General features: G+C 42.9%; 1 protein-coding gene across 3 annotated transcripts in view; it reads right to left on the bottom strand.

Moving 5' to 3' along the window:
- SLC35F3 (solute carrier family 35 member F3) overlaps positions 1-22,603 on the bottom strand; it is a 91,327-nt gene extending 68,724 nt beyond the window's left edge. Inside the window, exons 1-3 of one of the 3 annotated variants that reach the window (XM_028724046.2) lie at positions 22,045-22,603; positions 20,908-21,131; positions 18,375-18,395 (exon numbers count right to left, since the gene is read on the bottom strand). In XM_028724046.2, the coding sequence (XP_028579879.2) occupies positions 18,375-18,395; positions 20,908-21,131; positions 22,045-22,097 (298 nt within the window). In that variant the 5' untranslated portion in view covers positions 22,098-22,603. Of the gene's footprint in view, positions 1-18,374; positions 18,396-20,907; positions 21,132-21,422; positions 22,004-22,044 lie in introns of those variants that run through there. The other 2 variants (XM_028724047.2, XM_028724048.2) reach the window with 2 other exon arrangements.
- Between the last annotated feature and the right edge of the window lie 733 nt (positions 22,604-23,336).

Here is a 23,336-nt window from a genome sequence, read left to right on the forward strand (position 1 = left end):
TCTGGGAACCTGCTTGTTTGCCTGTTTATGCTAAGCCATGGCATGGCTTAGTGTTACATGTGGATCGTATTGTTTACTATCCCACTGCATCACTGGGGAGACTTATTTCTACTGTGCTATTCATTGGGTTTTAATGTATGTTATGGACAAAAGAGTGGTCATAGCCAAGTAGACCTTTCATTAGCCTATAAGCCTCAGTGATCTAAAACAATGTTTTTCATGCAAGCATTCCTACAACATGGGAGCGGGGAGTGCTGTTTATATTCAATGCTATGCCAGATTGTGCTTGACACCATGGAAAATAAGAATCAAAATGCAGATAATACTGTATTTTCCCTCACTAAAGAAACTAGATAAATAGAAACATTCTGCCTTTTTTAAAAAGACAGGCAAACATTCTTTATTGCTGTCCTTATTGAAAACAGATCCCTTTTGATTCCCGTATTGCATCTCCCTATCTCTGTTGCATCTATAGTCCAACCTTTTAATCTGATAATTAAAAGAGCACAAACTACAATAAAAATGAAAGGGCTTATAGATCAAGATTCAGGTAGGTGGCCGTGTTGGTCTGACGCAGTTGAAACAGAAATAGAAATAAATAAATAATTGTCCAGTAGCACCTACCATTTTACCATACCCATTGAGCCAATCACCCATCTCCTACTACCCTTCTGATAAATACCCCACCCCACTCTCCCACTATATATAAGGGTCTGGTGACTTCTGCTTCAGTGTATCTGAAGAAGTGTGCATGCACACGAAAGCTTATACCAGAACAAACTTATAGATCAAGCTATTGTTTATACAACACAGTTCTGACCAACTACCATTGAGTTGTATATGGTGGTGGCTTTATGCTAGCACAAAGCACAAAGCACTTCCACTTACACAAGCTAAGCTACCTAATTTTCAGTGATTTGCCTCCACACTTCCAAAGTGGCCACCTGTGTCATATCTCATGCTGTTTCCTCAGGAGCTGCTGGGAGAATAAGTTAAATTAGAAAAACTGCACCTTTTACAAACAGAAGTGCTTTCTACTAGTGCAAAGCCACCATTGGCTAGAACCCAGTGAAATGTCCATTGCTGACCATTTGAAAATGTAGTGGAAATATTTGCATTTACCCTCATCTTACTGTCCTGAGTGAAAACGCTGTTTCATTTAGCTGAGAAGTTATGATGTGCCTGTCATTTATTTCTCCCTCAAAGCTGATTCCTGGCCACAACTTCCTATAGGGCTGATTTAATGCTGAAGCACTAAACTGCAAATGAAGAGAATTGTTCCTCAAAAGAAAGATACCAGCTGGAAGCAGGACACTACAGAACTGAACCACAGCCTCCGTTTTGGACTGGACTACTATGCTGATCAAGCTATATCTCATGTACTCTTTGGACTAGCAGAAACCTGTTCAGTGCTCAGCATACATCCAAAGGACCTTGCAGGCATTAAACATTTGCTGCACCTAAGCCCTCCATTTGTTTAATACTAACTCAACCACCAAGAAGTGGAAATTGTATGTGAAGAATTCACACAAACAAGTCCATTGTTGCAAGTGCTTAGCATATTCAGTGAACCATTGTAGGTTACTGCTATGCACACAGACAGAAATTACATCAGATTCAGTGAAGAATCATACTAACTTTGCCACAAAGCCTTTTATTAAGAGTAGTTGCTCTTTAGTATATGTTTTAGTACAACTTAATGTGAATATTTTTAGGCCATTTGTAAAAAACCCCCAAAAAACCTGAAGAAGACTGGTTGTCACTGCAATAATTCACTCTTCCTTTTTGCTACACAGCTTTTCAGGCCCCATGATGGAAATAAGAATGCTATTCTTATTTGTTAACTGAGTAATTTAATGTAAGCTATCAACGATCCAGAGAGGCAACAAGAACTTAGGGTTTAAATATCTCTTCTACCTCAAATAAGAGCATAGAAGTTCAGTACAGTCACTGTTTTTCTGCTCTCACAACCCGCTTTTTGTGCAACCAAAAGAATTTCCTTTGTCCTTGACCTGACCTTAGATTCACATAAGCACAGGCATGTTTGTTCATCAAGGAGACCACCTTGATTTTAACCCAGGAATTTAGACATTTCTGGTTCTACTACTACAACTCAAGTGAACAGGTGGCACCCCTGCCCTGTCAAACCTACAAGTTTTTAACACTTGTGAAGTGGCCTTGTATAACTTGAAGAGCTGACTCTAGAGATACAGAGCAGGTCTATGATTGTCCAGTCCTACTGAAGATGAATCTAACATGAGGTTTGAAGGAGGAAAAGTCTGTCAGTGGATAGAGAACAGTCTGAGGCCAATGAGCTAGAACTGTCTGCTCACTTTAAAGCTGAAGTATGACATCGGGGAAACAAGAGTAATCAAAGACAGCTCCTTCAGAACCCTGGACAGGTCCAAGGGAGCAAATTACTTCTTCCCTGAGTGCTTGGTGCTAACACAGTTCTTACATATTCCTCCTAGGTTACATTCTTTTGCTGGACACAGGGATGGACAGATCACTGTATTTCCATTTCATGTCAGTTTTGCATGTGCTCATTTGTAAGTCTTGTTCCTATATTAATCTGCAATTTTTAAAATAAAAAAAATTCCACGGAACTCTGTATTTTGATTCATATTCAAATATATTTAAAACTCATTTTTTTATTATTAAAAATTAACTTAAAAATACGTATTTTATCTCAGCCTTCCTGAGCTGGCATCTCTCCCTTGGAGTCACTGCCTAAGTCACTGCTAATGGTTTGCATCATGACAATGATTGTCCATCTCCATTCTACAGAGCTGATGAACACAGAAAATGCAAGAAGGTGTCTTAACCCAGGTTATTTGATTTCTCCATTGGCTGCAACATCTTCTACTCTGACTGCTAGCAGCCCTTCAGGGTTCCAGAAACAGGGTATTTCCCATCACTTGTAGGTGAGCCTTAAAAACAAACAAACAAACTGGAAGTGGCGGGCACTGAACCTGGAACCTCATGCATGCAAAGCAGGCAAATTCTACCACTGTCCTATAGCCCCTCCATGAAAAAAGGTGGGAGAAGAAAGGTTGTTTTAAAAACACAGTGCATGGGCTTTTCCACCACAGCTCCTAGTCTGTTTTTATTTCCCCATAAAAACTGCAGTCAAAAATTAAAATGTGTTTTGAAATAACTTCACGCTGAAGTTGTCTTGTTCACTGCTGAGACTAGAGGAAAAGGCTAATTTAAAAGCAACTATACAAGGAAAGGAAACTTTATGTACCATGTAGAGAAGTAGTTGTTCTGCACAGTTACTTGATTTTTCTTCCACCTTGGAAAGAAAGTAGCAATTAGGATGGGGAAAAGAAATCAGCCAGTTCTTCAGTTGGGACTGTGATTACAAAATGCTCTCATTGAAGGCAGAGCAATTCTGCCAATAAAGACTCAAGCCACAGGCAATGTGGGAAATCCATGAATGGGTCTCCTAATGTGTTAAAAATTGGTTTAAATTTCCCATGATGGTATTTAACCCTTTTGCCTATGCCATTTTCCAGAACGAGAACACTTTCCCAAGCTGCTATTAGTCATCTAGCAGAAAATATTTAGGTATTTCTATCTTAACTATGTCCCTTTCCAGTAGCAATCAGTGGGGCAGCACTGCTTACCTGCCTTCTAAATACCAAGTGTCACTGCTGGTTTCTGAGAGGGAGAGGAGTGGTGCATGGGGAGCTCAGCACAGTGCAGGTGTGGTGGTAGAAGTGCCAGGATGGCTCTGCTGCTGCAACAGCGTCACACTGAGCTTCCTGCACCTTCCCCTTTCAGGAATGGGAAGAGACACTAGTTCCTGTCAATTCAGTGTTCAGAAAGCAGGTCTATGCCACTCCACCAACCACAACTGGCCCCAGCAGGGCTAATAGCAGCTTCAAAGGGTGAGCTTTAGATCAGGAAAATGCTGCAGGAAGAAAAGGTTAAACATACATCCCCTTCAGTGCTGTGACGGCAAGAAAATTTAAAGCAGTTACGAGAGAAGGAGGATTTTTGTTGTAGTTATTTTAAGGACACACACACTCATGGATCTCCTGACTCAGATACGGTTTGGCCCTGCGTGACAAAGCTTTGCCAGTGCCACTGAACTGCCCTGATAACTTTCTTAAAGGAAGTTATATACATGCATAATAAATACATAAGAAATGCATATTGTAGGATGATAATCTAATGAGTTAAACCATTTTTTTACTTTAGATTGCAAATTTTAAAAAAATTAAAGACCCTTGTGATATTTGTTTCTTAACAATGTGGTACAGTGGTAACTGTGTCCATCGAACCACGTCCCAAACCCTGCTCAAGACATTAAGCTCGCTAGGTGACTATGAGTCATTTATGTCTCAGCCGAACCTACCTCAAAGAATTGTTGTAGAAATAAAAGGGGTTAATCCCATGTATGCTGCCATACGTTTCTTGGAGGGATCAGGCTGGTAATCTGTCTGTCCAAAGGGAACAGGGGACTTTGGAGTGTTCCTCATGGTTCCAAGCCTATGCAGATGCACATGTGGTCATGTGCTGTTGCACACATGCTGTTGCAGCTTCCATACCTCTAACATATTTATACTGAGCCCAAGTCATTGTTTCATTTGCTTCTACAAAATCTCAGTGTAAATTTTGACTGATTAGGGAGATTAAGATCAGGACCTAAAATCATTAACTCAATGTTACTGTTTAGTAATGTGAACTCTGCAGAGACCTGTACTGCACTTTATATAATAGATAAAATAAAACAGAGGCAGAAGAACTGTATACGAAACTATTTTCCCCTGCTTTAGTCTAGATTTTATCCTACATCTGTCTTTTTCATTCATTTCCTCTGTTTACCCTTTTGCCTCTTTATTTCCCAACAGACATTCATGGCCTTTTCAGTGAGTAACATGAGCTTACTTAATATGAAATGCTTTTTTCTAGTTTATTCATTAAATGTAGCTTACCTCCTCTATTTAGTATAAGTAGATAATAGTAAAAATAATCCATTATTCAAAAATTGAAACCAGATTCTCACTGTGAGTATGCCAACTGGTAGACTTAATAGTGGTCTGAGATTTCAGAATGATTAGCTATGGTTCTATAAATAGTTCCCACTATGTATTATACATGCATCTGTAAGAGTGCATATAACACCTGTTCTGAAGTAGCCACACTGATTGCATAATAGCTTCCAAGTCCAATTCAAGGTGTTCACATTAGTGCTTATGGATTTTAAAAAAATGGGTCCCAAGTATCTGAAAGAGTGCCTCTTTCTCTATAGGGAATTAAGATCAATGGAGGAGTCACTTCTGGTAATTCCACCAAGCCCGCAGAGGTTTGTGTGTGTGACTTGTGAAAGAGCCTTCTTGGTGATGAACCAAAATAATGGAGAACTCCCCACAGAGCTACATCTGTTTCTATTAGCCGCTGAAGATGCCCTACTTTATCCCCTGTCCTTTGAAAATTGAAAAATTGGTTTTGTTGTCCTCCTTGTAATGTGTTGTATTGGAGTATTCTTTTGGGGTCATGGGTGGCATTGTTGTTGCTTATTGTTTCATTGCATTGTGTTTTTATAAGCTGTAATCCTCCCCAGGACTCTCTGGTGAAGGGCAGGTAAAAGAATACAAATAATAATAATATTGATAAATTGAGCTTAAATACCTTCCCAATCATTGGCACAAAGACCGAAGAGAAACCCAGTCTAACCATCCTTGCCAGGAATAGGAGGGAAGCATTTTTATTTTCTTTTGCATAAACTATTGTTCACTACTGCTCTTTACAAGTAGAAATGATTGTTTGATGAATGCAGGAAGATAAGTCTGCTTTTATCTTGCACATCCATTAAAAGATGCTATTCCACATTCAGAAGACTGATCTGCAACACAGTTCAAGACATTTTAAAGGTACTTTGGGTAGGAATAATTGGCTGCAGTTGCCTTAGGAACAAGCACTCAATGGCTAGCACAGGCAGAAAGGCAGCCAGAACATATAAACTGCTGAGGGATATAGACCTGGAAATTCTAGTACACCTACATTTATTCATAATATTTTCCCTTTGGTGGAAATGTGTTGAAGAGGAATATTCTAATAGCACAATCATATGCATGTTTACCAAGAAAAGTAAGCTCTGCTGTGTTCAGCGGGGCTAACTCCAGGGTATGTGTGCCAAGGTTTGTATCCTCCTAAGTTACTTTTGAATTTTGAAGTCCATAAAAAATAGATTAGCAGAAATCAGAGAGGCATGCCCATTGAAGTATTCAGCTTACTGAATTTCCATTATTTAGAGACTTCCATATCACTTTAAGTTTTATTTCTTTATTAAATTTATCTTTCCCTTGCCACCTAACATGTCTCCAAGCAACTTACAATGAATAATATATACATAAATTAATTAATTATAAAATAGAACAGAAAAAACAAACCCTACCCCTAACAGCAATAACAATGCTGGCAGCACAACAGCAAAAAAACAAAACTATACTTTCACCCACCAACCAGCAGAGAAAATTAAAAAACTCAAACACCAGCTTCCTGCTCCAGGTCCCAGAAGGCTGCCACATCAACCCAGCTTTTTTCTGTTTGGTTTCATTTGTTTGTCTTTAAAGTTGATCCTGGCATTCTACTATTCACTAAAGAACTTGTGATTTTAAGCTGGATTTAGAATGGGGCCTCATGCACAGCTAAAGTCCTCAAGAGGAGGTTTTTGATTTTTATTTATTTTAGAAAAAGCATTTGTATATATGCACTCTGAAGAGAAAAAAACTTCCCTTTGCACCTTTAAAAGAATTGGTTACAATGTGCACTAGGATCCACACTAAATGAATATTCCACTAATGAAAGTCATATTAAGGAAATAGTGCAGTGTTTCTCAAACAGTAGACCAGGACGCACCAGTGGACCTGTGGAACTTTCAGGTGGGTCTCAGTGCCACTGTCTGCCCAGAAAGAGTTAAAAGCCCCCTTCCATTCTGCTGATCGCCTCCTTTAAACAAGCCATATTTTGTAAAAGCAAAAAACTTTCCTGGAAATAAAAGTTTCTTATAGAGCTGGAAAAGGTGTGGAAAATGACAACCAACATGCTCAAGGAGCTGGAATAACTCCACTATGAGAAAGGTCACAGCATTTGGGAATATATAGGGGGTTTTTTTGGGGGGGGGAAGGACAGGACAGGAATATATAAAATTATACATGGTTTGGAGAAATTAATATAGTACTCAGGATCATCCAATGAAACTGAGGGTGGCAGATTCATGACAGACAAAAAAAGGGAGAACTTCATTACACAATGCATACCTACAGAATTGGCTAAAGCAAGATATAGCAATGGCATAGACTCAGTAAAGGTGGCTTTACAATGGGATTCGACTAATTATGGTGATTAAGATTGTCAATGGCTAACTAATAATCATAGCTATGTACAGCCTCTATTATTAGATGTGAATACTGAACTCTCATGTTGTGATCACAAGATTTTATTTTTGTGGCTTAACCTTCATTGAAGTCTCCTTTTAAAAAAATCATTTTTTTAAAAACTGATTACTTTTTTAAAAATTTAAAATAATCCACATACAACAAAACAAGCAGAGATCCTGCAATCCATCAGCAATAAGAATAATGGTGTGCAGGTGCACTTTTAATACTTTTGCAGCCGACTATGGACAATAAATCAGCTTTACAGATCAGAGTTATACCAGCGAGTATCTCCAGAATGAATTATCTGCAGAGTACTGCCTATTTCTAGAAACACTGGGTGGAATTCTGTGTTGCATCATGATGAATGCTCCAGCTGCACAAGAATCCAGATCCACTGAAACCCCTCTCTCCTTCCCCCATGTGCTGTTCTCCTGACCTTCCCCCCAGCCAATTGGGGACATAGGGGCACATGGGGGGGGGGGGAGAGCTTCATTGAATAACTGGAAGTCTTTGCATAGGACTTGGGGGAGATTTAGGGATAAAAGGAGGAACCAACCTGCCCTGTATTTTTCTCTGATTCCCCCACCATCAAATATTTTGTGGTGAAGGCTGATCTTCTTCCTACAGCTACTGGCTGGTAGCTGCCAAGCTTATGTCACAGAATGCCCCTTCGAAAGACACTGGGTCATCTTTCTGGGACATAAATATGTCAGCTGCCAGCCAGGGCTGCTGAGAGGAGCACCAGCAAATTTCACAAATATTTCATTTTGCTTATTATCATGAAAGCTCTGTGTTTCTGCCAGTAGGAGATTTTCTCTGAACACAAATACTAGCTCCAAAGCTTTGTCAGGACCATGGTAACAGAGAAAAGGAGGTTGACACACTGCAATGTCAGAAATTAATAGCCCGCCTCTAGCAGCTGCTTGCATATTAAACTCAAATATATGTTTAATGCCACATCTTGTTTGGCCCTCTGACAAACCATCACTGCACTTCATGCCCCATCCTATGATATGTTCCTGTGTTAATCCAGCTGCTTATAGATTTGGGTCACTAGATTCGCTACAGCAGTTTGTCACAATGTTTTTTAGCAAAAAAGAAACAAAGGAAAGTTAAATGTTCAACCATATACTATTAATAGAACAAGTTAGACTCCCACCCTCCAAAAAGGGCAAAGTTCTAGTATCACTTGGTGGACTCATTTTATGTGTAAAAAGCACTGAGCACATTTACTTTCCCCTTTTTTAACAGCAAGCACGTCTGAGGCCATTATAATAAGCAAAACAAAATAATAAACAAGAAACAGCATCATCTAAAACTATCATTATTTTACATACTGTATTTGTTACAAGAAAGAAATAGAGGTGTTTATTGAGCTGAGGCAAATTACAGTAATTATTCCAATAAGTCGCCAAAGCATCCCATTGCTACAACAGTTCATTATTCGCAAAATCATTCCAGAATCATAACAATACAGTTAGCTTGTCCATTGCTACTACCAAGAGTGCTTTTTTCAATCACTGAGTTTTGATACAGACCATTAGATTTCCAGTGTTTTGCATTAACAGCATTTTTGGCAAGTAACTTTAAAAAACCCAACAAGACTCCTATGCCTGCACACCCCAGAATCTTCCAAGCAGTTAAACAAAACCATTAAGCAATCAAATATTGATTTGTTTGTTTTTGTGTTGCTGTTTTTAGTGTAAAGTGTTTTGAGTTTGTGGGGAAATTGTTTAAACATGTTTTAATAAACTTATTTCCGATTACTAACCTAACACTCTTCTCCAAAGTAATCAACTGATTGACCTGATCAGAAATTGCAAAAGGCCACAGAAATAACGTAATTCTTTAGTGGTTTTAATTCACCACAAGGGTAATTTTGATGGGACTAAAGAGCTTATACAGCTCTTGGTACACTGATAGGCTGCCACTAGCTCAATCAAGTTCCCTTTCCCCCTTTCTCATCCTGAGATTGCACCCTCAATCCAAAACAAAACAAAACTGAATTAAATTATATTAGTTCAAACAAAAAAGTGGAAGAGAATTGTAGAAACAGCACACCAACATTTTCTTCTAGGACACATTAAACGAGGCATGTACCACTAAACAAACATTTGAGGCTCTGCCCTACATTATTTCACAATTCTCTTGTTGAGGGTGGAAAGTGAAGAAGTTTTTAACAAGTCAGTGAATCCCGTCTCATGGGAAATTTGAAGGTGATGCAAGGAAAGCATATATATTAAAGGTAGCAATATGAACAACAGGAATTCAGAAATGATGGGGATCAAGATGCCTCTTTTGCATATTTGAGTCATTACAATGGAGCTTGCATATCCTTGATCATTTATTTCTGTTGCTTTATGGATACAATATTCCGTGGCATGGTTTTTTAACCTTCGGTACCATATTCTATCTACCCTGTTGACTTATAGCTGCTATGAGTTATTGTAGAGAAATCAAATGTAGGTGGACAAATCACAGCTGGATAAATACTTGAAATCCATTCTGATAGTAAACTAAACTCCACTAAAGACCCTGGGCTAATAGCGAGGTCTTTAACTGAAACAGAAAACCCAACCAAATCAGCACTATTCATCCCTCAGAAGGGAGCAAGTTCCAAACTTGGGGTGCCACTACTGAGCTGGAATCAGGACTGCGGTAATACAAAATGACTAACACTGCAACCCTACTCCTCTCTACTTAGAGGTCACACCAGGGGTGGAGGAAGGGGTGTGTGGTGGGGGTAAATCGCCCCAGGTGTCTTCGCTGAGGGGGGTGACATTTGGTGTGCCGCCCGCCCGCGACTCCCAAGTCTATCCCAAGCCGTCGGGGGAAGGGGGGAGCCACACCACTTTGCTGGTGACATTCCCCCCCTTCCCCCTTCGTTTTGACAGCTGAGGGAGAGGCTTGGGAGTTGCGGGCGGGCGGTGCGCTGAATGTCCGCCATCGGTGGTTCACTCCATCCCCAGCTGCAGGGCGTGTGCACCTGAGTGTCTATCTTGCGCCTGGGAGGGCACCCTCCGTGCCCCAGCCCCCTTGGGAGCACGCCTGCCCTAGGCAGCGCGGGCATATGCTCCGCCACTGAGTCCCACCCACACTGTTCCATGAGGACTCCTTCTTACTGTTAAGGAGCCTAAATAAGCCACTGAGTTAGTTTATAAGGAAAATGGATAGTTTGGGAATGATTATCTGTTTTGCAGTTCCTAGTTTTAGAAAATGAATGGGCTTTGAGCACTTACGAACTTAATCCGTTCTGGAGGTCCGTTTGTAACTGGAAACTGCTTATAACATGAGGCGCGGTTTCGCTAATGGCGCCTCCCGCTGCTGCTGCACCGACGGAGCGCGATTTCTGCTTGCATCCCAGGGCAAAGTTCGCAGCAAGGGGCATCTACTTCTGGGTTAGTGGAGAACGTAACCCGAAGCATTTGTAAGGGGGATGGTACGTAACACAAGGTACCACTGTATATCTGAGAATTTCATTATTGATTGCTTTCAAGCATTTCTCTTTCACTGAGGAAAAGGAACTGCAACCCATACCATTATTATTTTTAAAAGTTTTACCATTTTTAATATAGTAACAATAAAAACATCAACAATAAAACACATATAAAAACAATTTAAAATTCAGCAAAGAGACTGTCTGGGATAAGAATCCGCACTTAAAAGGCTTGTTGAAAAGGAAAGCCTTCAGTAGGTGCCAAAGAGACAACAGAGAAGATACTTCTCAGGTAGTAAGAGATTTCCAAAGGGTAGGTACCATGACTCTAAAAGACCCAAGTCCTACATCATGCAGATTTCCTGATGAGAAGATACCTGCAGAAGGCTCTCTCTTGAAGAATGAAGTGATCAGATTGGTGTATAAGAGATGATATGATCATTTAGGTGTCCTGGTCCTAAGCTATGTAGGGCTTTATACAACAGTACCAGCACCTTGAACTAAGCTCAGTAGCTAACTGGCAGCCAGTACAATTCTTTCAGCAGTATTGTGACATGGTGGCAACACTCTGCCCCAGTGAGTATTCAAGCCATTGAATTTTGCACTAGCTTCAGCTTCTTGGCCAATCTTAGGGCAGCCCTACATACAGTGCATTACAGCAATCAAATCTGGGGGTTATGAAAGCCTAGATAAAATAATAGAATTGTAGAGTTGGAAGGGACCCTGAGAGTCATTTAGTCGAACATCCTGCAATGCAGGAATCTCAGCTAAAGCATCCATGACTGATGACTATCTAACCTTTGCAGGAGAGTCCAGCACCTTCTAAGAGAGTCCGTTCCACTGTCAAACAGCTCTTACTGTCAGAAAGTTTTCCCTGGTGTTTATTTGGAATCTTCTTTCTTGTAACTTAAAATCATTGGTCCGGCTTGTATTCTTCCATGTGACAGCCCTTTAGAAATTTGAAGATGGCTATCCTATCTCCCCTCAGTTTCCTCTTTTGTAGGCTAAACATATCCAGCTCCATCAACCATACCTTATAAGGCTTGGGATATCAAAGGCTATGATCTGGCACTCTGAGTGTGGACTGCAGCATCCCAAGGCCTCTCATATATTCCACCAATGATGCTATGATTGGCAACACAACACTCCCAAGTTACTGCATGCCAATCCAAAGCTCTCTGCTTTTCCTTCTGGGCCATCCTGTATCCTGCCCTTCACAACACCTGTACAATTAGAAACAAGTATAGGTGTGACCTGCAAGAAAATGTTGCAATATGAAGCGGTACTATTCAAGCGCCTATCCATGCTCTCTTCCAGGATTTCAGAACTCTTCCCTTGGTTTTCTGTTCCTTCATCCAGTGTCCCATAGCTTAAAGGTCTAATTTGGCTGTTTTGGGTTCTCCATCCTTACGCTCCCCTCTCAAAGTGTTTTTGTTTTTTTTTTACTTCTGCCAAGTTACTTCATACTTCCTGATACCTCCCCTCTTGTGCATGGATGGTGCCATTTTGGCAATATAAGAAGCCTTACATGCGGAGGCTCACACTGCTCATGAAGAAGAGTGGAACCCCCAAGTGAAAAAATATAGCCCATGCGTGCCCATTATCTTCAAGCAGCAAGCAAAGGTATGCAGAAGAGGAACAGATGGTTCAAAGCTCTTCCCTGCCCCCTTGCTTACTCTAAACAGCTGCATCATTTTCCAGCCTCTGCATCCTTATTTTATTGTGTCTATAATCTGAGCCATAATACTGACATAGCGAAAGGCATACCTCACCTAAAATACTTATTCGCATGAACAATATTTAGGATTGAACCTATAATAAAAGTGAGTAATATCTTTATGACAACTCCCAATACGTACACTAAAGAACCCTTAAGTTTAGTATAAGCTAACACAGTTGAGCTATATGCAGGAAAAACATATATGGCAGAACATTACTAGAAAGGGAGGTAGCTACATTTTTCTGCTATCTGAAGAGGTCCTCAATGTATTCAAAAGCACACAAAGTGTATTCAAAAGCACACAAAAGCACAGTGCTTGAATTTCTGCATTCCCTACAACTATCAGATTCCCAGATAGATCAGCAACAGCCTGCAGGCTACTTTCCAACAGGTGGCAGATGGAGAAGCCGTTTGCTTCTCAGGCCCAGGCGGCAGAAGACCAGTGTAGATTACTTCCATCCCTGCATGACCTACAGTTTAAAAACAATCTAATAGGGAATCTCCAGAATTATGAATTATGCTGCTGGAGGAGACTCTTGAGAGTCCCATGAACTGTATGAAGATCAAACATGTCCATTCTTAAGGAAATCAGCCCTGAGTGCTCACTGGAAGGACAGATCCTGAAGCTGAGACTCCAATACTTTGGCCACCTCATGAGAAGAGAAGACTCCCTGGAAAAGACTCTGATGTTGGGAAAGATGGAGGGCACAAGGAGAAGGGGACAACAGAGGACGAGATGGCTGGATAGTGTTCTCGAAGCTACCAGCATTAGTTTGACTAAACTGCGGGAGGCAGTGGAAGACAGGAGTGCCTGGCGTGCTCTGGACCATGGGGTCACGAAGAGTCGGACACAACTAAATGACTAAACAACAACAATCTCCAGAATTCAATGCACACTGTAAAAACTTTTTCATAAAGAAATTTCTAATTGCCTTCAAAGTTTTAACGTGGAATCATATTATGAGGCTTCATGCCATTTTCATGTTTTCTTGCTTAGATAGCAATCAGATTAATGTTCTACTACATGCAAAATAGTGGGCACAGTACATGCCAGGAATGTGACAGAAAGTAGTTAAGGAACACAAATTGAACCATGATTGTTCTGTGCTTATTAAATACTATTAGTTTAATACCATTTTAACTTGGAAGTCTCATTGATTTGGTGGATCCCAATCAATCTTTCAATCTATCTTTATTGTGGTCAAAAACCAGGCAGGTGGGATCCTAAGAAGTATGATATAACATGCCAATTCCTTTATAAAACTTGACTGAATTTATTCCATTTTTTTTAAAAAAAATTACCTTCCCTCCATGTATATTACACTAAGCCAGTGGTTTCTTAGAGAAAATTTGCATTCTTTGAGTTATAGTCTGAATGACCACTAGCATGATAAAACATTTTTCAAACCCAGCAGAAGACTGACCAGTTTTGGAAGCACATGGCTCAGACCCATATGAAAAACAATCACATATGTTGCCACTTATTTATGCCCAACTCACAAACGGAATTCATTACAGCCCAAGCTAATGTAAAAAAACAACAACTGATACTTGAGCACGCCACATATACCCTTTCTAGTCTACAGTTCATCCAATTCCCAACAACTCAAAACAGACAAGTTAGTGGTCACTTGCAGAACTGCACCACAATGCCAGCTGTTCCCAGCCATGTTCCTTCCTCTGTGCTCCCCTCCTCTGATTTCCACTCTATATTCTCTGTACAATATAGCTGTGTAATCACAGAAAGGTGAACATTGCTTTTCCCACAGCTGATTTCTGCATAGTAATTCTGATGGTTGTGGTTAAGTGCAGGTGATTCTTAAAAGGCGAAAGATTTATACGATCTGAAGAGAAACCACAGAGTCCGCGACCAGAAGGAGGAGGAATATCAGGAAGAATGGAATAAATTTAATGATTATTTAGTTAAATTTGTTAAGTTAAACTAACCGGAAATAGCTTGCAGATACTTAATGGGCTTAGGATTTTATTTATGTTAAGTGATAAATTAATATGTTTAACTCTATAAGGAGAAGATTTAAGGATGTTAATGTTTAAGTTAAATTTCAAAAAAAAAAGGGATTTGGAAAACCGTTACAAGGACATGCAATGAAATTCAACCAAGGGGAAGCGAGGAAGTCATTTAACAAAGTTAATAACTAATTTTCAATAGGGCTATGATTTATGTTTGTTATGTTTGTTTGTCTTGTTTGTTTGTTTATAATATTGTAAAAACCAATAAAAAAAATTTGGGAAAAAGTGCAGGTGATTCTTTGTTTTTCTCAGAACACACAGCACTTTTCAGGTGTAATATGCAAAACATATCTCAACAATATGATGAAACATTTGCATAGCTTTGAATTCAAAGCTATGTAAATTCAAAAGCATTGCTACCTCTTCTTTAGTCATAACTTCTGCCAAATTAAACAGATTCCAAGAAACAGATGCCATTAAAATATTGCTGTGGAGAATTAACATTGCACATTAAGCTTTGGTTACAATTAGCATTCAAAGACAAATTTTAAATCCCAGAAAGCAGGTTATAATTGAGCCACGGATGTGATCTTTCTTACTTCAGCAAGTCTACCCACAGTTGCTCAACATGAAGTCAATTGGACTATTAGTCATCATGTCAGAAAGGAGCATTAACAACTAGCTCAGAAGCTGGCCCTCCCATAAGGTCCAATCTGGCAGAAACACCAATAAAGATATTTCTCTTAATGGGCAATAGGGCCATTCATGAGACAAGGTACCACTCATTTTAAGACTGAAAGAACAAAGCCCGCAAGGCAGTAATTACTGCAGAGGTACAAGTAGCAAGCCAGTTTTTGCCAACAAAGCAAACAACACTTTATCCAAGAAGTTATAAGTTCTTACGTATCTTTCAGCAACATTTTTAATAAACTGTAACTCTTTATGAACAATTATAAAATCCTGCACAGCACACTTTCAACACCTCCTCCTTCACGATAATGGGTCAAAACCAGTATATCAGCTGCATCAAGCTACAGCTACATATCAAGGCACTCGGTAAAAACAACCACTCACAATCCTTTAGAATATCCCTCCCTTCCAGTGCAAAATTCTAAAACTGTGAATGATATTAGGATAAGATAGATTTCAATTGTAAACAATTGATCCCCCTTTTACTATATTTTTATTAAGTTTCAAAACAGCCTGGATAGCTCTGTTGGTTGCAGCATGCTGCTGTTGCAGAGAGATGTGGAATGCAGGGAACATGGCACATTTTCAGGTGGACATTATCCAGTATTTTCCTTCCTGCATCTCCTGGGTTGGCATTTCTGTCAAGCTGGTTCTCAGCTGTCATTCAAAGTCTCACTATCATCTACTTTCACCATATTTTTGTTTGAAGGGCCCGTTTAAGTGGGGTGGTGGATGATATTAATCTCCAATAATCCCAAGAGATCTCTAGCACCTTTAACATTGGAGGTGGAAAGCACTGTATTCCCTTGCATGACAATCATCCAAATTGGGAATCCCCAGTGGTATTTTACACACCCTCGTGGAGGCAGCACGTACATGGGCATAGCTCCCAACGTTCTGAGGTTTTCTCCAGGGAGGACTTGAAGGATCGTGATGGGCTGCTTGTCATGGGAGATGTCTTTCAGAGGCCTCTAGACTTCTTCCTTTTTTGAGAACCATGCAAAACAAATGGCCACATCTCAGGGGAGTGAGTACTCTCTTGGTTTAGGGACTATTGCACAATAGGCACAAAGCCACGCACAGAAAATTCAAGCTCTGAAAGGAGCATTTTGAAACAACCCACTAAAAATTCCTCAAGACTTTAATTCTACCACCTCTCAAAAAGTGAAAATTAACCCGGCAAGGGAAGCCTCTTTTGAAGATCATAGTCAACCAGTAGGGCACAGGTTTTATATGTCTACTGAGGCCAAGGTGAACCCCCCCTTTAATTATGGCTCAAAGAAAAATATTCCAATGACATTGCAATGGTCAAGATCCAGATTACCAAAAGTGATTTGGGCACTGACTTTGAGGGCTAGAGATCAGATGAGTCAGGAATATCACCCACACAAACACCAGATTTGGGAACTGAAACTCAAGCTGAGTCCAGCAACCATAGGAATCTGACACTTTGAACCTAAAACCATGGGTAGGCAAACTAAGGCCCGGGGGCCAAATCCGGCCCAATCGCCTTCTAAATCTGGCCCGCGGATGGTCAGCATGTTTTTACATGAGTAGAATGTGTCCTTTTATTTAAAATGCATCTCTGGGCTATGTGTGGGGCCTGCCTGCTGTTTTTAGATGAATAGAATGTGTGCTTTTGTTTAAAATGCATCTCTGGGTTATTTGTGGGGCATAGAAATTCATTCAGAGATGCACCCCCCCAAAAAAAAAATAGTCCGGCCCCCAACAAGGTCTGAGGGACAGTGGATTGGCCCCCCCTGCTGAAAAAGTTTGCTGACCCCTGTCTAAAACCCTTCAGCCAGGATGCCCAGAGACTATTGTCCAGGATCCAGGAACCATCACAGAACCAGCACCCTTGCTCCTCACCCACACACAAAAGGCCTTGTGTGCCATCTGTTCGCCACCACAGGCAATGTGCTTGGCAACAGAGACACAACAAAATGTTAGGCTCCGGGCCAGAGATTTGCTCCTTAAAGGATCTCCATTTTCCAGTAAGGGGGCAGAGCCTGGTGAGGTGGTAGTCAAGCTGAAAAACTACATGAAGAAGAATTTGGATTTGATATCCCGCCTTTCACTCCCCTTCAGGAGTCTCAAAGCGGCTAACAATCTCCTTTCCCTTCCTCCCCCACAACAAACACTCTGTGAGGTGAGTGGGGCTGAGAGACTTCAAAGAAGTGTGACTGGCCCAAGGTCACCCAGCAGCTGCATGTGGAGGAGCGGAGACGCGAACCCGGTTCCCCAGATTACGTGACTACCGCTCTTAACCACTACACCACATGAGCTCAGCAGCTAGTCCTTCTAAGAAGTTGTCCCCACCAGAGTTTCTTCCCTGAGGCCTGTCCAAGGTACTGAAAGACTTGTTTCTGACTACTTTTGTTTTCTGACCTATGGCTTTCAAGTGGGTACAAACTCCTTGCTGGTCAGTCCCCTGCTCTAAACTCATTCTAGCTAGCTTCAGACTCTCCTATGGACTCATCTTTACCAGGAGTGTACAGCAATTACACAGATCTTATCTGTTTCCATTGCCCTACTCCCTCAAATAAGTGAAGTGCTGCATTAGCAAGACGTCAGCCCCACAGGACGCATTATAGTGGTCCATTCATATTACAAATAGTGTGTAAGATACTGGGCAGGTCCCTGTACATCAGGAAAGGGTGCAGTAAAAATGATAGGTAGAAGCAGTAACCAAGAATTCTTAGAATCCAAGCTAAGAAAGGGTTGAAAAGATCCCCTATAATGCACAACTACTCAATTAAAAGAAGGCAAATCCCATCACTGGGTTTTTTCTCTCCAAGGACCCCCAACTGTCATCACTTATGCCTCATCTGCATTCAGTTGCAACCTATACATCCTCATCTAGTCCATTGCAGTTGCCAGACACTGGCTCACGGGAGAGCTTTAGCTCCTGGATCTTGATAGAAAAACAGAGCTGGGTATCATCAGCATGTTAATGACATCCAACTCCAAAACATTAAACAGTTTCAGCCACTGACTCCATGCAGATATCAAAACAGAAACTTGCGACACTCCACAAGGCATTTTCCAAGGGATTGAGTGGTTATTTAATTTGAATAAAGCCCTGTTTCCATATTTCAGAGCTGAGAGGACGGGCTCTTGAACAACCAAGCTGCACCATTATTGAATGCAGAGATTCCAGACTTACCTCCTGGTAACATGGCGTCTTCTGAACCAACATGTTTGGAGAAAGGAAAATGAGAAGAATGAATATGTTTCCTCCTGGACAACTCAGGAGGCATGTTATTGTGATGTCACCATGCAAATGCAGAAAATTCATAACATGGAATTTGGCACCCCTTACAGATGATTCGTAAAATGGAGCAGAAGGGGGAACCTTCCTGTCTTTTTGTATGATAAACACACAAAATAGGCACACTGTAACAACCATCAGTGCCCTGAGATATTAGAGAAATATTTTGTCAGACTTTGGAAATATGAAAACATGAATCATGATCAGTGTAGTGTAATACATTGTATTGATTATTGTACACATTTATAGCACAATCCAATACAACTCTTCTCAGAAGTCCCATTAAATTCAATGGGGCATACTTCCTCGTAAGTGGGTATAGGACTGCAACCTGATAGGAACTCCGGCATTAACTAGTGGTGGTGGTTGTTAAAAGAATCCTATAAGAATTTGTTATTATAATAATTTATTATTTATTCCCCACCCATCTGGTTGGGTTTCCCCAGCCACTGTTCAATATATTCTTTAATATATTCTCACAAGTACAGATTTAACCCCATCCATCACGAGTAAGCCTAATCACTTTATTACATTAATGGTACTAAGAAATAAAGAACTATACCTTAGCACCAAAATTAACATACTGTATTGGCCTGAATATAAGCCTCAGTTTTTTCTCAAATTCTGACCATGAAAAGTTAAAGTGTGGCATATATTCTTGACATTACGGTATGCAGCCAGGAGCACAGGGCAAACAGTGCCAGGAACGAAGCAAAGCGGTGCCTGCCCCTCACATAGTCCAGTCCCCCATCCTCTCCTCCCAAGGTCAGGAAGAAAGGGAGAGAGCGAGGAAGGGGAAAGGCCACTGGAAATGCAGCGTGCCCCCCCCCAGCACCCAGTATGCAGCCAGGAGCAGTGAGGAGTGGAGCGGCTTATACTCCAGATTTTTTTCTCCCCCCCCCTCCAATTTTAAAGGTGTGGCTTATATTCGGGTGTGGCTTATATTCAAGCCAATACAGTAAGTAGCATTATGGCTGCATCCTAACCATGTCTATTCAGGAGTAACTTCAATAGTGTTTACTCCCAGGTGAGTGAGGTTAGGATTCTGGCATGAAAGTCCACTTTGCTTTGATGAATACTGCTACATGCCACCCCAATCTCAGACCAGTGAAAGATTCCAGGGGTCCAGGAACCTACCCAGGGTCTGTGTTTCCTTTTGGAAATGAGGCACAGCGGAGACTGTGGTGTCTTTATGATATATGATTTATTTACACATATATACCACCTGAGCCTACAACTGAGGGGTTCACAGCATTAACACACCAAAAAGGTCTTGTATTTCTCATGGTTGCAGCCTTGGATCCAAACAGAAATCAGCCATGACTCTCTGACCCTCTGCTCTAGCTTGCTGCCTTTCACAGCCTGCAACCATTTCCCTCCTAGGTTACATCACCACCAATTGCAATCCTAAACTCTCCACCCTGCTTTGTCTCTGCTAATTATCTCAGAGCTCAGGGAGGGGGAGAGTCTGACACAGAGTCTTCACTTTGTTACCAGCCCATTTCCTTTGCTCTCCCTTTAATGGCCCGTCTCTCCTAAGGAAGCTGGCCTGACTTATATTTTAATCATTGCTTGATTCATGGTTTTAGGGAAGTCTAGCACCCTAAACTCATAATAATACAATATGTGCAAATCTGTTTAGAAGTTGAAAGCAATTCATTAAATCATCCAGCTGTATGACATTTTCCTGATCAGTTCCTTGTATTGAAGACAAAAGCTTCTTTTGCCATTTAATCTAACAATTTTTATTTGTAAAGAAGCCCTTTATGCCACAGTGACCTTTCATAAAATTCGCATTTGATCCAAGCTTGAGCACTAAGCTGAAATCCTTTCCTAAATCTGAAGAATTATATGTTTTATATAATAATCACCACAGTGCCCCCCCAAGACAACCGGAAAGTTCAGTTGATCTGCATTTAAATCCTCATGTCCCCACATCCTTTGAAACAACACACACACAGAAAGAGGGCAAGTTCACCCCCACCCACCCATCTGTTACCTGTCTTGCTATACTGACACAAAAATATAAAATGCATGGCATATACACAAGCGTGCAATGGGTCAGTGCATCTGACTGTTAACCGAAAGTTTGGTAGTTCGAGCCCACCCAAGGACAGCTGTGGGCAGGATTGCAGGGAGCTGAAATCCCAACTCTACAATTCTATTATTCTAAGACAGCTGTGGAAAAGAAGGAGCAATAAACTAGCCAAATAACAAAGGCCATCTCTCATCTACTTTGATAATACAACCCACTGATTCCTAGAAAAGGAAACAAGGGGTTAATTCCAGAGTACAACCTGAATCCTCCCCAGGCAGTTTGAGAAGGTTCCTTGTGACAGAAAGTTGAGGACTGTGTGTGTGTATGTGCAATATAGAGAGAATGGTGACTGCTGCTGTGAAGGAGGCAGGGAATAAACAAGGGACTTACTTTTGTAGCTGGCAGCCCAGGGCTGATAGCCGTAGTAGCCAGTAATCCGTAGAATCCTTTCCTCAATGGAGGTGAGCCCCACACTGGTGAGGTCTTCCACAGATCGGGACCATTTCAAATCCTCTTTGATCGCCTCATCCACCACTAGGTATTTCAGCTGCCGGAGTTGAGGGCTGATGTCTGACAGCCTCCTGGGGCTGACGTCTGGAGATCTCCTCATGCCACTAGAGGCAGAGACAAGAGAGGTGGGTGAGGAGAAGGTACGGCAAAGGCGAATGTAATAAATGCAAACCCTCCCAGGAACAAGGTGTTAAGAATGCAACAAAGAGGAGTAGAGGCAGCTGCCTTAGCATCCCAGAATTGTAGAGTTGGAAGGGACCCCCAAGGGTCATCTAGTCCAACCCCCTGCAATGCCTTATGTCAAGCCCCACCACCAGTCCACCTAGCTCAGTATTGCCTACACGGACTGGCAGCGACTCTCCAAGGTTTCAAGCAGGCGTCCTTGCCACCCCTACCTGGAGATGATAGGGATTAAACCCGGGACCTTCTGCATGCCAGGGCTGCGGTCCTTCCCCGCTGAGGGCACTGGGCACAAAGCGCAAACCTCAGCCGAGTTCTACTACTATTTCGCTTAGTACAACGATTTGTAGAGGGGTTTTTTCCCCCCCTCAGAAAACGTGGTCTACTTTGGTCTTCTGTCAATAGGCGCCGAGCCCCTCCTCCTGCGAGCCCGCCCGGACTGAGAACCCAGCGCGACGCCGCTCTCCGCGCACCCCGAGGGGCTCGAAGCTGCCGCGAGGGAGCGCGCCTTCCTCCTCCGCTCCCCGCCGAGCTGGCCAGGAAAGGCTCCGGGCGAACTTTCCACCTTTCCGCGCCAAAACCACCACCTCCCTTCTCCACACAAACACGCCGCTTCCTCCGCTTCTCAGACCCAGCGAGGAGGAGAAAAGACGAGCGCGGCCGGGAGAAAGTGAGCAGCAAGCAGGAGGAGAGGCTGAAAACTTTGCTCCCGGTGTCCCTCGTCCTCCCTCACCGGGTCGGCGCCAAGGCGCGGCGGCGGCGGCCCCCCGGGAGAAGGGGCATGGCTGCGTGAGGGAACCTTTGCTGCGCGCGACGCCCCCCTCGCCCCCCACTCACATGGCGACGGTCTTGCCCCTGGCCGTGCCGTTGGGGAACTCGCGAATCCCCATAGGGAAGAGCAGCGGGGGAGTGGGGGCTCCCAGGCTTCAAGGAAGGTGCAGCCGCCCCGGGCTGGCGGGCTGGAGAGACGGGGCGGCGGCCCCCGCGCGGGTCGCCAAGGCGGGAAGAGGAAGGAGGACGGAGCCGGAGCTAGCGCTTGCCGCCGCCGCCACCGCCGCGCAGGCACGGAGTTTGGAGCGGCCGGCGAAGAGCTGCTGCTGCCGCCGCCGCCGCATGAGAGTCCGCCTGCCTGAGTCCCCAGCGCGGGCGAGGCGTCGGCTCCCGGCTGCAACCTGCTGTCGGTGTCTATTGCTGCTGCTTGCTGCTGCTGCTCGCCGCCGCCGCCGCCGCCGCCACCTCTCCAGCAGTGAAGCGAAGGAGGAAAGCAGCGCTCGTCGTCGCCCCCCTCGCAGGCAAGCGCCGCTCGCTCGCCTCTTCTCGGGGGGAAATGCCGCGCGCCCCTCAGGGGGAGCCCGCTCGCCCTTCTCCTCCCGCTTTCCCTCCGCGCGGTGAATGTGGGGCGGCGGCCGACAGGGGGAGCCCGTGCGCACTTCGTGGGGAGGGGGAGGGAGCGAGGCCGCCATAGAGAGCGGCGCCCCTCCTCCTGGCTAGGGAAGAAGGCAGCGGCTGGGAGGCAGGCGCCCTCTGCGAAGGCTCGAAACACACTTCTCAGATTAGTTTCTATTTGATCTCAGCGTGGAGCGGGTTGTATATTCTTGAAGAGAGAAAGGGGGTTTTATGCGTTTATTTCCAAAGGGGTAGGAGAATTAGCTCGCGCAGCAATAGCAGTCAGTCCTTACATTTGTTATTGGTGATGAGGATGATTTTGGAAGAGGAAAAAAAGGGGGGGGGGAGGAAGAAGAAGGGAAATATTACGGATTCAGCTCCTTCATAAGTAGTGGCGGCCCTGAGTGAGGTAGCCGCATTTTGGGTGTCAGGAAAGGGCACCAAGTGGTTAGTCATTTAGTTAGCTGTAATTGTGTTTTTTACGACCCAGGAGCGGAGAGGTGCTTGTGGGATTTTCGGCCTCAGGTGCCAAATTGACTTGGCTGGCCTTGGGTACTGTGCATCTTGTCTTGGAGGTGCAGAGAGAGGAGATTTGCTGTCCTGCTGCAAGCAGCAAAATGTCTTGGGCCAACCTGCTCTGTGATTCAGCCATTTGTCATAGCAAAGAGCACCCAAGGTGGCAGAACACCTTTATTGCATGCAAAATGGCCCAGGTGCAATACCTGGAAACTCCAGGTAAGGTA

This window comes from Podarcis muralis, chromosome 3, assembly GCF_964188315.1.
Source record: "Podarcis muralis chromosome 3, rPodMur119.hap1.1, whole genome shotgun sequence".
Classification (NCBI taxonomy): Eukaryota; Metazoa; Chordata; class Lepidosauria; order Squamata; family Lacertidae; genus Podarcis; species Podarcis muralis.